Genomic DNA, 15,786 nt, shown 5'->3' with positions numbered 1-15,786 from the left:
CAGCCATGCGCTAGTATCAAATGTGTTTGGCTTATGCCAGTGGATACTATTCCACTCTATTCATATGTGGTGTGAGGCTGTATCTTTGGGACTGTACACTCAGGAAGGCAGCTAGTGTCAGTGGGGGCAATTAGCCTTGGCTTAGCATCTGGTTCTTTGGCTTATGCCAGTGGATACTATACCACTCTATTCATATGTGGTGTGAGGCTGTAGCTTTGGGACTGTACACTCAGGCAGGCAGCTAACGTCAGTGGGGGCAATTAGCCTTGGCTTAGCATCTGGTTCCTTCATGTGTGCGGTTAGCACAGAAGAGTTCCAGAGCAAGCACATCCCTAGTTAGGGTAATAGTTTTGAGTACAGTGTGACTCTGTGAGGCAACAGAGATCACTTCCAGTTCACACGGGGTGAAGCTTAACCCACGTGTGAGCTCAGAATTTATCCACCGTTACTTAGCAGCAGATATCTCTGCACAGTGGACCCCGGGCTGTGAATGCACCTTGTAGCTACCTATCTATACTCAGTGCGTTCCACTAGCCCTAACAGTGAGTTGATCTCCAGTAGACAACATTGGCTACTACAGAAAGGGAACTGTGGTTTTCCAACTCTGCACACTGTTAACTTCCGGCAGCCACAGGACCTGAATACAGTTAATTGGTGGCAGTGTCTGGTGCGAATTCCACTGATCTCATATTGATGAGCTATCCTATAAATAGGATATCAATATCTTAGTTCTAAGCTGTGGATAACTTTTTCAAGTCCTATACCAGATGCCTGTATCCTTGCTGTATTTTCGTAACTGTATTACAGCTGCAGCAAACTATGTGATTCTGCAAATCCAACCTTACATTACCATTTAGCTCTATGGAAATATGTGTTCAGTTAAGTGGAACCAAGTCTGGTTTTCCAGCTTGGCAGCAGCTAATATGACAGAATATTGTCTTCTAAAATAGGTTTAAATGAAATAAAGCGTATTCAGAAATCACAGGTTACAATTTTAAAAGGACTAGTATGTGTAATACTTTGAAAGGTTGACCAGTTTGCAGTAGAAAAAGATTTAGCTAATTTGAGTACCTGGATTATGCACTGGTGACAAGAGTTGAGCGACCTTGACCTTTTTAGAGTCGAGCCGGGTTTCGCGAAACCCGACTATCTCAAAAGTCGGGTCGAGTGAAATCGGCCGATTATGGCGAAAAGTCGGGATCGACCGAAACACGAAACCCAATGCAAGTCAATGGGGCAGCATAGTCGGCAGTGAGTGGGGGCCAGGAAAACACCTAGAGTGCCCATTTTAATGTCAAAACCATCCATTCTTCTTAATGAAGCTTGTCAAGCGTAATTTACCTTATAATAATTGGAAGGCATTTGAAATTGGGGGTCATTTGGCTAAAGTTGTGTGGGGTAGGGCTGGTTCAAGTAATTAGTGGGCCCAGGAAATCTGGACCACGTCACGGCAGTGGAGCAGGGAGAGGTAAGTATTTCAACTTTGCAAGTGCTGTGATCCTGAGCAAGCAGGGGGGGCCCACTTGTTGGCATTGGCACTGGCACAGGGCCCCTCAAAGTACAGCGGTGTGTTTGCACGGCGGGGGCGCCTCCCACCGGCAGCAACACTTTTGCGTACTATGAGAGGCCCTGTGCCAGTGACGTCGCCAACTAGTATTCCTCCCCCCACCTGATGAAGGAACCTGCACTTTCATCTGCACCTTCCTCTTTGTCCCCGTGTAAGGTGGTATGGTATGCGGGAAGAGCAACCTGACTTTCAGTAGGGTCACAATGTTGTTGTGTAGCATGCACGGGGAATGTTGCGTTATGGGTCAATGTACCAGCAGACTCATCTATCACTGGCTGGGCAATGGGCACGATGAAGTGGAAACACAGATATAGGCCCAACGAATAAAGTGGGCTAAATGCAGTTCAAAATTGGTAACACAGGAATAACCAGGGGGCATTGCAGTGGAGGACAACTGGAATGAGAGGCTGACACAGAGAGTAGGGCCAAATCAGTAAGTAGTCGAAATGCAGTTCAAAATTGGCAACCGTAGTAAACAGGCGGCACAGCTTTGTTCAGTGGAGGAGAACAGCAAGGAGTGGCAGACACCGATAGTAGGCCCCAACCCAACTAGTAGGCCAAATGCAGTCTAACATTAACAACTACTTAACGAGAGCCTGAAAATGGACTTTCAGGACAGGAAACCAGGAGAACAGCAAGGAGTGGCAGACACCGATAGTAGGCCCCAAACCAACTAGTACGCCAAATGCAGTTGTTCCATTTAACCACAATTTAATGAGAGCCTGATGATAGAAGCTCAGGAAAGGCAACCTGGGGAACACCTTGGAGTGTAACACACCATCTCTCTCCACCCCATACCCATTTTGTAGGCCTAATGCAGTGTACTTTTCTACAACTACTAAACGAGAGTCGGAAGACTGAAGCAATGGCAAGGAAACCTGGGGAACACCTTGGAGTGTAACACACCATCTCTCTCCACCCCATACCCAATTTGTAGGCCTAATGCAGTGTAGTTTCCAAGAACTACTAAACGAGAGCCGGAAGATCGAAGCTCAGGAAAGGCAACCTGGGGAACACCTTGGAGTGTAACACACCCTCTCTCTACACCCCATACCCAATTTGAAGGCCTAATGCAGTGTAGTTTCCAAGAACTACTAAACGAGAGCCGGAAGATCGAAGCTCAGGAAAGGCAACCTGGGGAACACCTTGGAGTGTAACACACCCTCTCTCTACACCCCATACCCAATTTGAAGGCCTAATGCAGCGTAGTTTCCGACAACTACTAAACGAGAGCATGAAGATCGAAGCTCAGGAAAGGCAACCTGGGGAACACCTTGGAGTGTAACACACCCTCTCTCTACACCCCATACCCAATTTGAAGGCCTAATGCAGTGTAGTTTCCAAGAACTACTAAACGAGAGCCGGAAGATCGAAGCTCAGGAAAGACAACCTGGGGAACACCTTGAAGTGTAACACAACGTCTCTCTACACCACGGAAGGGCTGATTCTTAGGAAGGAAGGCTGTTGGAAATAAGCATTGCGCGTCCGAGGGTGATTATATTCTTATTAGGTATATACTCACCCTCGGACGCGCCCTGCTTCTTTATTTGGAATGAATGTTTATTTGCAATGTGGTGTTGACTTTCTCTATTATTTTGGTAATTAATGATTTTATTATTTTCATTGTTTTGCATCTTCTCGGCAATAATATAAAGAAGACGCGACAGGACAACACTCGGTGGATGCCATATCTGTGTTTTCAATTGAAAAAACCTTTCAGTTAAATACTTGCAGGATAAAGTAATTGTAGCTGGTGGCCATTTTTAGTACTGTACCAGATTTTAGTTGTGTGTTTGTTTTTAATGTTAAAATGTCTGCATTTGATATCTCACCAGTATTTTCTTTTTTATAAGCAAAATACTTTTTTTTTTATTTTATGATGTTGGTTCAAGGGGTACACGGGCAGCAGTAGACAGGTCAGTGGAGGCCTAGTGGAAGGAGGGACCGCAGACAGGCTTCGAAGCCCTAACATAATAAATTGGGCTGCCTGTAGGCAGTTTAAAATTGGTTCCAGGGGAACACGGGCAGCAGTAGACAGGTCAGTGGAGGCCTAGTGGAAGGAGGGACCGCAGACAGGCTTCGAAGCCCTAACATAATAAATTGGGCTGCCTGTAGGCAATTTAAAATTGGTTCCAGGGGAACACGGGCAGCAGTAGACAGGTAAGTGGAGGCCTAGTGGAAGGAGGGACCGCAGACAGGCTTCGAAGGCCTAACATAATAAAATGGGCTGGCTGTAGGCAATTTAAAATTGGTTCCAGGGGAACACGGGCAGCAGTAGACAGGTCAGTGGAGGCCTAGTGGAAGGAGGGACCGCAGACAGGCTTCGAAGGCCTAACATAATAAAATGGGCTGGCTGTAGGCAATTTAAAATTGGTTCCAGGGGAACACGGGCAGCAGTAGACAGGTAAGTGGAGGCCTAGTGGAAGGAGGGACCGCAGACAGGCTTCGAAGGCCTAACATAATAAATTGGGCTGCCTGTAGGCAATTTAAAATTGGTTCCAGGGGAACACGGGCAGCAGTAGACAGGTAAGTGGAGGCCTAGTGGAAGGAGGGACCGCAGACAGGCTTCGAAGGCCTAACATCATAACATTTGGCTGTTGGCAATTTAAAATTGGTTCCAGGGGTACACGGGCAACAGTGGTCTGGTCAGTGGAAGTCTAGTGGAAGGAGTGACGGCAGACAGGCATCAAAGGCCTAACATAATAACATTTGGCTGTTGGCAATTTAAAATTGGTTCCAGGGGTACACGGGCAACAGTGGTCTGGTCAGTGGAAGTCTAGTGGAAGGAGTGACGGCAGACAGGCTAAGAAGGCCTAACATAACAAAATTGGGCTGGCTGTAGGCAAGTTTAAATTGGTTCCAGGGGAACACGGCCAGCAGTGGCCTGGTCAGTGTAGTAGTTGTAGAAAGAACGGACCGCAGACAGGCTTCGAAGGCCTAACATAACAAAAATGTCAAAACAATGGTATTGTCAGTGCCAGGCATTGAAGGATGTCAGCGCATAGACTAAACATTGGTGAAGCTGTGAGAGATAATTTTGCTAGTGGTAGAGCACTGTTTGAGCTGGGGGGGGAACTGTCTTGTGGCCGGCGGTACAGGCCCAGGGCCCCTCATATTACAATGGTGTGTCTGACGTTGGGTGCGCACCACCACCGCCAGAGACACTTTATTGTACTATGAGGGACCCAGTGGCAGTGCCGTCGACCAAAAGCGGGCACACCCACCTCTTCAGACAAACAGCACTCTCACGGGTGCTGGCGCAAAGTGGCGATACCACGGCCCCGTGTGGGGAGTTTGGCCATTTTGTTAGGAGTAAACATGTCGTATGCTGGACAATCAGGTGCAGAAAATTACGAGATTGGAAAAGTCATTCAGAAGAGTCCACAGGCAAGACCTTTTCATAGGAAAGTTAGGTGTCAGCCGGGCAAGGTGGGGCAAAAGATTTCTAAATCCAGTTGTGGTTCATTTTAATGAAGGTTAGATCATCTACATTTTGGGTAGCCAGACGAGTCCTTTTTTCAGTTAGTATTGAACCTGCAGCACTGAATACCCTTTCTGATAGGACACTAGCTGCCGGGCAAGCAAGATCCTGCAATGCATATTCTGCCAATTCTGGCCAGGTGTCTAATTTGGATGCCCAGTAATCAAATGGGAATGACGGTTGAGGGAGAACGTCGATAAGGGATGAAAAATAGTTTGTAACCATACTGGACAAATGTTGTCTCCTGTCACTTTGAATTGATGCTGCAGTACCTGTCCTGTCTGCGGTCATAGCAAAATCACTCCACAACCTGGTCAGAAAACCCCTCTGGCCAACGCCACTTCTGATTTCTGCCCCTCTAACACCTCTGGTCTGCTGGTCCCTGGAGCTCGTGTGAGAACGATCACGGGCGCTGTGTGCAGGGAATGCCAGAAGCAAACGGTCAACAAGAGCTGATTGTTTTGTTGCTAATATTAGTTCCAAGTTCTCATGTGGCATAATATTTTGCAATTTGCCTTTATAGCGAGGATCAAGGAGGCAGGCCAACCAGTAATCGTCATCGTTCATCATTTTTGTAATGCGTGTGTCCCTTTTGAGGATACGCAAGGCATAATCCGCCATGTGGGCCAAAGTTCCAGTTGTCAAATCTGCGGTTGTGCTTGGTTGAGGGGCAGTTGCAGGCAAATCTACGTCACTTGTGTCCCTCAAAAAACCAGAACCCGCCCTTGCCACGCCACCAATTTCCAATGACCCCGGGAAAGCTTCCTCATTAAAAATATACTCATCCCCATCATCCTCCTCATCCTCCACCTCCTCTTCGCCCGCTACCTCGTCCTGTACACTGCCCTGACCAGACAATGGCTGACTGTCATCAAGGCTTTCCTCTTCCTCTGGTGCAGACGCCTGATCCTTTATGTGCGTCAAACTTTGCATCAGCAGACACATTAGGGGGATGCTCATGCTTATTATGGCGTTGTCTGCACTAACCAGCCGTGTGCATTCCTCAAAACACTGAAGGACTTGACACATGTCTTGAATCTTCGACCACTGCACACCTGACAACTCCATGTCTGCCATCCTACTGCCTGCCCGTGTATGTGTATCCTCCCACAAAAACATAACAGCCCGCCTCTGTTCGCACAGTCTCTGAAGCATGTGCAGTGTTGAGTTCCACCTTGTAACAACGTCTATGATTAGGCGATGCTGGGGAAGGTTCAAAGAACGCTGATAGGTCTGCATACGGCTGGAGTGTACAGGCGAACGGCGGATATGTGCGCAAAGTCCACGCACTTTGAGGAGCAGGTCGGATAACCCCGGATAACTTTTCAGGAAGCACTGCACCACCAGGTTTAAGGTGTGAGCCAGGCAAGGAATGTGTTTCAGTTGGGAAAGGGAGATGGCAGCCATGAAATTCCTTCCGTTATCACTCACTACCTTGCCTGCCTCAAGATCTACAGTGCCCAGCCACGACTGCGTTTCTTGCTGCAAGAACTCGGACAGAACTTCCGCGGTGTGTCTGTTGTCGCCCAAACACTTCATAGCCAATACAGCCTGCTGACGTTTGCCAGTAGCTGCCCCATAATGGGAGACCTGGTGTGCAACAGTGGCAGCTGCGGATGGAGTGGTTGTGCGACTGCGGTCTGTGGACGAGCTCTCGCTTCTGCAGGAGGACGAGGAGGAGGAGGAGGAGGAGGGGGTGCAAACGGCTACAGCCAACTGTTTCCTAGACCGTGGGCTAGGCAGAACTGTCCCAAACTTGCTGTCCCCTGTGGACCCTGAATCCACCACATTTACCCAGTGTGCTGTGATGGACACGTAACGTCCCTGGCCATGCCTACTGGTCCATGCATCTGTTGTCAGGTGCACCTTTGTGCTCACAGATTGCCTGAGTGCATGGACGATGCGCTCTTTAACATGCTGGTGGAGGGCTGGGATGGCTTTTCTGGAAAAAAAGTGTCGACTGGGTAGCTCGTAACGTGGTACAGCGTAGTCCATCAGGTCTTTGAAAGCTTCGCTTTCAACTAACCGGTAGGGCATCATCTCTAACGAGATTAGTCTAGCTATGTGGGCGTTCAAACCCTGTGTACGCGGATGCGAGGCTAAGTACTTCCTTTTTCTAACCATAGTCTCATGTAGGGTGAGCTGGACTGGAGAGCTGGAGATCGTGGAACTAGCGGGGGTGCCGGTGGACATGGCAGACTGAGAGACGGTGGGAGATGGTATTGTTGCCGCCGGTGCCCTAGATGCAGTGTTTCCTACTACGAAACTGGAGATTCCCTGACCCTGACTGCTTTGGCCTGGCAAAGAAACCTGCACAGATACTGCAGGTGGTGCAGAAAATGGTGGCCCTACACTGCCGGAAGGGATGTTGCGTTGATGAGTAGCTTCATTGGCCGAGGGTGCTACAACCTTAAGGGACGTTTGGTAGTTAGTCCAAGCTTGCAAATGCATGGTGGTTAAATGTCTATGCATGCAACTTGTATTGAGACTTTTCAGATTCTGCCCTCTGCTTAAGGTAGTTGAACATTTTTGACAGATTACTTTGTGCTGATCAATTGGATGTTGTTTAAAAAAATGCCAGACTGCACTCTTTCTAGCATCGGATACCTTTTCAGGCATTGCAGACTGAGCTTTAACCGGATGGCCACGCTGTCCTCCAACAGGTTTTGACTTTGCCACGCGTTTTGGCCAAGATACGGGCCCGGCAGATGGAACCTGTTGCGATGTTGATGCCTGCTGCGGCCCCTCCTCCTCCGCTTCAGAACTGCTGCCGCCTGCACCCTGTTCCCCCAATGGCTGCCAATCGGGGTCAAGAACTGGGTCATCTATTACCTCTTCTTGTAGCTCGTGTGCAACTTCGTCTGTGTCACCGTGTCAGTCGGTGGTATAGCGTTCGTGATGGGGCAACATAGTCTCATCAGGGTCTGATTCTTGATCAGCACCCTGCGAGGGCAATGTTGTGGTCTGAGTCAAAGGACCAGCATAGCAGTCTGGCTGTGGCTGTGCATCAGTGCACTCCATGTCAGATTCAAATTGTAATGGGCATGGACTGTTAACTGCTTCACTTTCTAAGCCAGGGACGGTATGTGTAAAGAGCTCCATGGAGTAACCCGTTGTGTCGCCTGCTGCATTCTTCTCTGTTGTTGTTTTTGCTGAAGAGGACAAGGAAGCGACTTGTCCCTGACCGTGAACATCCACTAACGACGCGCTGCTTTTACTTTTACCAGTTTCACAAGAGGAGGCAAAAGAGCTAGAGGCTGAGTCAGCAAGATAAGCCAAAACTTGCTCTTGATGCTCCGGCTTTAAAAGCGGTTTTCCTACTCCCAGAAAAGGGAGGGTTCGAGGCCTTGTGTAGCCAGACGACGAACCTGGCTCCACAGCTCCAGACTTAGGTGCAATATTTTTTTTCCCACGACCACCTGATGCTCCACCACTACCACTACCCTCATTACCAGCTGACAATGAACGCCCCCGGCCACGACCTCTTCCACCAGACTTCCTCATTGTTTTAAAAACGTTACCAAACGAACGGTATTTGTTGCTGTCACACAACTTACACGGTGAGCTATAACTTCAGTATGATTTAGCTACCCCTTTACAGGTGGGTGAGACCACAACGAAAATCAGCCACAATGTTACACACTCTGTTGTTGTTGGCAACAAATGAGATGGCACACACGCAGGACTGTCACTGAAGCGCAAATGTAAATATTTATCTCCCACTGATTTGTGTTTGTTTTTTTTAAAAGGGAGACTTCAGAAAAAAAAAAATTAAAAAAAAATTATTTTTTACAGAAGAATTTATAAAACAAATAAAATGAAATGATTGTTTCAGGGAGAATTTAGGAAAAAAAAAAAAGGCTTTGTAGGGTCCACTGAGTGAGAGAGGACGCACACAGGAGTCAGTAGTGGCACACAAGCCCAGAGGCCAATATTAATCTCCCACCGATTGATTTAGTTATTTTTTTTGGTAGATTTTGGAACCCAAATCAAGCAAAAAAATTAATAGGCTTTCTATGGCCCACAATTGGGGAGAGAGAGAGAGATGGCACACCCAGGAGTCAAGACTGGCACACAAACAGAAGGGGCAATATGAATCTCCCACAGATTTTTTTTTTTTTTTCAGGGAGACTTTAGAGAAAAAAAAATACAAAAAAAATGATTTTTTTTCAGGAATAATTTAGAAACCAAAGAAAATAAAATGATTTTTTCAGGGAGAATTTAGAAAACAAATAAAACAAAAAATAGGCTTTCTAGGGCCCACTGAGTGACAGATGACGCTCACAGGAGTCAGGAGTGGCACACAAGCCCAGAGGCCAATATTAATCTCCCACTGATTGATTTAGTGATTTTTTTTGGTAGATTTTGGAACCCAAATCAAGCAAAAAAATTAATAGGCTTTCTATGGCCCACTATTTGTGAGAGAGATGGCACGCTCAGGACTGGCACACAAGCCCAGAGGCCAATATTAATCTCCCATTTTTTTTTTTTTCCAGGAAAAAATTTATAAACCCAATAAAAAAATAATAATAAATAGGCTTTCTATTGCCCACTATCTGAGAGAGAGAGATGGCACGCTTAGGACTGGCACACAAGCCCAAAGGCCAATATTAATCTCCCACTGATTGATTGATTGATTTTTTCAGGTAGAATTATGAACCCAAATCAACCAAAAAAATAAATAGGCTTTCTATGGCCCACTGAGTGAGTGATGATGCACACAGGACTAAGGAGTGGCACACAAGCCCTGAGGCCAATATTTTTCTCCCACTGATTGATGTTGTGATTTTTTCTGGTAGATTTTGGAACCCAAATCAAGCAAAAAAATAAATAGGCTTTCTATGGCCCACTGAGTGAGAGATGACAAAGACAGAGATGGCACTCTAGCAGAAAAGTCAATCTTAATCTCCCACAAAAAAAAAAAAAAAAAAAAAAGGAACTGTCCTTCAATTACTATCTCCCTGCAGTAATCTCAGCCAGGTATGGCAGGCAGCAATAAGGAGTGGACTGATGCACAAATTAAATAAAAAGTGTGGACAAACAAACAAGATAGCTGTGCAGAAAGGAAGGAACAAGAGGATTTGTGCTTTGAAAAAAGCAGTTGGTTTGCACAGCGGCGTACACACAGCAATGCAGCTATCAGGGAGCCTTCTAGGGCAGCCCAATGAGCTACAGCGCTGAGGAAAAAAAAAAAAAAAGGAGCTTCCACTGTCCCTGCACACCGAAGGTGGTGTTGGGCAGTGGAAATCGCTACAGCACAAGCGGTTTTGTGGTTAATGGACCCTGCCTAACGCTATCCCTGCTTCTGACGAAGCGGCAGCAACCTCTCCCTAAGCTCAGATCAGCAGCAGTAACATGGCGGTCGGCGGGAACTCCCCTTTATAGCCCCTGTGACGCCGCAGACAGCAAGCCAATCACTGCAATGCCCTTCTCTAAGATGGTGGGGACCAGGACCTATGTCATCACGCTGCCCACACTCTGCGTTTACCTTCATTGGCTGAGAAATGGCGCCTTTCGCGTCATTGAAACGCGACTTTGGCGCGAAAGTCGCGTACCGCATGGCCGACCACGCACAGGGGTCGGATCGGGTTTCATGAAACTCGACTTCGCCAAAAGTCGGCGACTTTTGAAAATGTTCGACCCGTTTCGCTCAACCCTACTGGTGACCGTACAGTAGTTCTGCATTCTATGAATCCAGTTTTCACCTTCTCTGAATTATTAAAATAGTAATGTGCTTAAAAGTAAATCTGCAAGTAATGAACTGTTTTAAGCAAAAAAATTAATGAACAGTTGAATATTCAGTGCTTCTTTGTTATCAGTAATTTTTATAACGACTCTTTTTGGTCTCAATTTAGGCAAATAAACTAAGAACAAAAACACTGAGAAATACACTGAATCCCACGTGGAATGAGACATTAACATATTATGGGATCACAGATGAAGATATGATCCGTAAAACTCTCAGGTATGATTTTATAATAATATAAAGGTTGATTTAAAATGGATAAGCTTGGGCTAGAAATGTTTTGTATAGTGGCACATGCCTTCTAAGAAATGCAGTGTGTCCTAATGAACAGTGCTAAAAAAACTACTTAAAAACATTCAGAAATCAATTAAGCTTAGTGGAACTGGGGTATTCAAAGTTAATTTTTAGTAATTTGTGCTGTGTAACTTCAAGAACACTAACGTATGCAAAATTTTGACTTGCCATAATGGACCACCGAGCAGTTACATATAAGCTAATTAGCAATCAGCCAATCACAATATTATCGGCTCAAAATGTTCCTCAAGACAATCATTCTATGTGCACAAAATATCACTTTATTGGCCAAAAAAACTAGGTGCTGCAAAGAACATTAATTTTAAAACTAGCTAAAAGAAGCTATTCACAACTGGATAATTCCTGCTTAATCAATTCAGAGCTCCATAGAAAATAAAAACAATGTATATAATCTCCCAAAGTAGAGCAGATCCAGCAATATTAGTCCTGCTGTTCCTGGTGGGTAACATGACACTGTTGTTCTTCTTGTAGAAAAGTTGGCACTCAGGTAAATGTTATAAGCAGATAATTTTATTTTGTGCAGGCAATCCAAAAATAAAAAAACATTTTGGTCCTACACTGACCTTCATCAGTCAGCCAGATTGCAGTGTGCACAGGGTTATAGTCAGAAACAAATGCTCAGCATACACTTGGTGCAGAATTATTAGGCAAGTTGTATTTTGATCACATGATGCTTTTTATACATGTTGTCCTACTCCAAGCTGTTCAGGCTTGAGAGCCAATACCAATTAAGTAAATCAGGTGATGTGCATCTCTGTAATGAGGAGGGGTGTTGTATATTGACATCAAAACCCTCTATAAGGTGTGCCTAATTATTAGGCAACTTCTTTCCTTTGGCAAAATAGGTCATGAGAGATTTGACGGGCTCTGGAAAGTCCAAAATTGTGAGATGTCTTGCAGAAGGATGCAGCAGTCTTGAAATTGCCAAACTTTTGAAGCGTGATCACCGAACAATCAAGCGTTTCATGGCAAGTAGCCAACAGGGTCGCAAGAGGCGTGTTGGGCAAAAAAGGTTCAAAATAACTGCCCATGAATTGAGGAAAATCAAGTGTGAAGCTGCCAAGATGCCATTTGCCACCAGTTTTGCCATATTTCAGAGCTGCAACGTTACTGGAGTAACAAAAAGCTCAAGGTGTGCAATACTCAGGAACATGGCCAAGGTAAGGAAGGATGAAAAACGACCACCTTTGAACAAGAAACCTAAGATAAAATGTCAAGACTGGGGCAAGTAATATTTTAAGACTGACTTTTCAAAGGTTTTATGGACTGATGAAATGAGAGTGACTCTTGATGGGCCAGATGGATGGGCCAGAGGCTGGATCTGTAAAGGGCAGAGAGCTCCACTCCGACTCAGACGCCAGCGACGTGGAGGTGGGGTACTGGTATGGGCTGGTATCATCAAAGATGAACTTGTGGGACCTTTTCGGGTTGAGGATGGAGAGAAGCTCAACTCCCAGACCTACTGCCAGTTTCTGGAAGACAACCTCTTCAAGCAGTGGTACAGGAAAAAGTCGGTATCGTTCAAGAAAAACATGATTTTCATGCAGGACAATGCTTTATCAGATGCCTCCAACTACTCCACAGCGTGGCTGGCCAGTAAAGGTCTCAAAGAAGAAAAAATAATGACATGGCCCCCTTGTTCACCTGATCTGAACCCCATAGAGAACCTGTGTTCCCTCATAACCTGTGAGATCTACAGGGAGGGAAAAGAGTACACCTTTCGGAACAGTGGCTGGGAGGCTGTAGTAGCTGCTGCACGCAATGTTGATCACAAACAGATCAAGCAACTGACAGAATCTATGGATGGAAGGCTGTTGAGTGTCATCATAAAGAAAGGTGGCTATATTGGGCATTAATTTTGGGGGATTTTGTTTTTGCATGTCAGAAATGTTTATTTCTAAATTTTGTGCAGTTATATTGGTTTGCCAGGTGAAAATAAACAAGTGAGATGGAAATATATTTGGTTTTTATTAAGTTGCCTAATAATTCTGCACAGTAATAGTCACCTGCACAAACAGATATCCTCCTAAGATAGCCAAATCTAAAAAAATCCCACTGCAACTTCCAAAAATATTAAGCTTTGATATTTATGAGTCTTTTGGGTTGATTGAGAACATAGTTGTTGATCAATAATAAAAATAATCCTCTAAAATACAACTTGCCTAATAATTCTGCACACAGTGTATATGTTAGGCATCAAGTTCCAGCTGCTGCACATGGGGAATCTCAAGCCAGGTCCTCTGCCATCTCTAATTCTTTCTCAGCCACAGAGGATCCTGCCCAGCAGAGACTTCGGTCCCAGCATTTTGCTCACGCTAATGCTGTGCGTCTGGTTGCTGCTGCCGTCCCAGGTCCAGCTATAGAAACCAGCATTAGTCAGCGGTGATCAGATGCTCCTGGGGCTAAGTCCTGCTTTTGGCCATCTGAGCATGCCCATGAGATGACCTCTCATTGGTGGCCGGAGGTCACATTCTCAGGTCCTCAAGCTGCTCAGATTGGTCCAGTAGCAATGTCCCGGAAGACTACCGCTATAAAAGGATCACACGGCCTTGCGCTAGTAGATCCAAAATCGTGGTGTGTGTGTGGATGCATGTATGTAACAGGTGCACACTCCTAATTATCCCCTTCCCTCGTGTTGTGTGTGAATCTGGGTGATTAGAGCAAATACAGCACCAAGTATTGCATTGCCAGCACTGAGCACGATAACCAGATTCTACTAGTGGCATTCGCCAGTGTGACGCTGTGCGTAATCAGAGTGCTTAATTCCCTAGTCAAGGTGGTTAGTGGCATTCTCCAGTGTGACGTTGTGTGCACTTTGGGAGCTAAATCTATTAGTCAGGTGAAGTCCAGGCATCGCAGGTGCAATGCCATGCCCTAGTGGATCTAGTGAGACTCTTGCCCCATGTCCTTGGGGCTGAGTCTTGTGACTGAATACTAGCACTGATTCAGCTGTGTGCTGTGACAGCTAACAGGGTACGGTATCTATGCACTGCGGTACTGCGGCTCTGTGAAGTAACAAGTGCACACTGGGTGACGTTTTGCCAACGTGTGTCCAGTGCGATACCGCCACCTTGTGTCCGCTTTTACCGAGCAGCAGTTACCATATCTGCACAGTGGACCCCTGGCTGCGAACGCACCTCATTATTATCTTTATATTTATTTGGTGCATTCCACCAGCCCTAACAATATGCTGCCTAGACAATGACCCAAAATATACAGCCAAGGCAACAAAAGAGTGGCTCAAAAAAAGCACATTAAGGTCATGGAGTGGCCTAGCCAGTCTCCAGACCTTAATCCCATAGAAAACTTAGGGAGGGAGTTGAAGCTCCGAGTTGCCAAGCGACAGCCTCAAAATCTTAATGATTTAGAGATGATCTGCAAAGAGGAGTGGACCAAAATTCCTTCTGACATGTGCGCAAACCTCATCATCACCTACAAAAAACAACTGACTGCTGTGCTTGCCAACAAGGGTTTTGCCACAAAGTATTTAGTTTTGTTTGCCAGAGGGATCAAACACGTATTTCTCACAGCAAAATGCAAGTAAATTTATATAATTAATACAATGTGATTTTCTGGATTTTACTTTTGATATTCTATCTCTCAATGTTAAAATTGACCTACCCTTAAAATTATAGAATGTTCATGTCATGCAAACTTACAAAATGAGCAAGGGATCAAATACTTATTTCCACCACTGTATATATAAGTTTTATTAGTCAATTTCATAAAAATAGGAAAACATAGTTTAAAAAGAGAACACCCTGACTAATATCTCCTGAGCGCCTACGCATTTTAAAACTAGATGTGTAAGTGGTTCTTAGTCAGTCCTCTGTTTTCTATATGTGTCTGTATACAGTAAATTATCTGGGAAACCTAGACCAAACTAGGTGTGTGTATGTTCAATTAATTTTAAAGGGATACTGTCACCTGAATTTGGAGGGAACAATCTTCAGCCATGGAGGCGGGGTTTTGGGGTTTTTGATTCACCCTTTCCTTACCAGCTGGCTGCATGCTGGCTGCAATATTGGATTGAAGTTCATTCTCTGTCCTCCATAGTACACGCCTGCGCAAGGCAAGATTGCACTGTGCAGGCATGTACTATGGAGGACAGAGAATGAACTTCAATCCAATATTGCAGCCAGCATGCAGCCAGCGGGTAAGGAAAGGGTGAATCAAAAACCCCAAAACCCCGCCTCCATGGCTGAAGATTGTTCCCTCCAAATTCAGGTGACAGTGTCCCTTTAACAATCTAATATAGAGTAAATCCAAAAAAGCCTAAAATCCTAAATCCTAAAATACTTTAAAGTATAGCACTAAAAATAAAAAGAATAAAAAATGAGTAAGGATTAGAATATATATTTAATAAATATATGTAAGATATGTACTGAGGTTCATGCCTGAGGTTTATCTGACATCTGATGGTAGAATCCAAAATACCTCTCTTATGAACTATCTTGTGTGAGTCTGCCCCTCTTATTGGTTTTGCAATGTTTTCCATACCAATGACCATGAAACTGTTGATTTGATCATTATAGTGTTGAACAAAATGTTGGGATGTAGAAGACATATTATGAGTGGTTAAGAATATTCCTCAAATGTTTGCTTATCTGTTGGCTGGGAGCTGTCTGTATCTGTTTTGTTTGTAGACTAACTCAAAGTATTGGAGAAAGGTTTAAC

At 45.1% G+C, this 15,786-nt stretch overlaps 1 protein-coding gene across 2 annotated transcripts in view; it reads left to right on the top strand.

Moving 5' to 3' along the window:
- The window catches only part of DOC2B (double C2 domain beta), a 1,593,495-nt gene that overhangs the window by 952,648 nt on the left and 625,061 nt on the right, over nt 1-15,786 (top strand). For both annotated transcript variants that reach the window (XM_069757350.1, XM_069757348.1), the window contains one exon: nt 10,904-11,013. In XM_069757350.1, coding sequence (XP_069613451.1) covers nt 10,904-11,013 — 110 coding nt within the window. The remainder of the gene's footprint in view (nt 1-10,903; nt 11,014-15,786) is intronic.

Source organism: Ranitomeya imitator, chromosome 3, assembly GCF_032444005.1.
Source record: "Ranitomeya imitator isolate aRanImi1 chromosome 3, aRanImi1.pri, whole genome shotgun sequence".
Taxonomy (NCBI): domain Eukaryota; kingdom Metazoa; phylum Chordata; class Amphibia; order Anura; family Dendrobatidae; genus Ranitomeya; species Ranitomeya imitator.
Note: the sequence above shows the minus strand (reverse complement) of the source record. Positions and strands in the feature narration are given on the sequence as shown.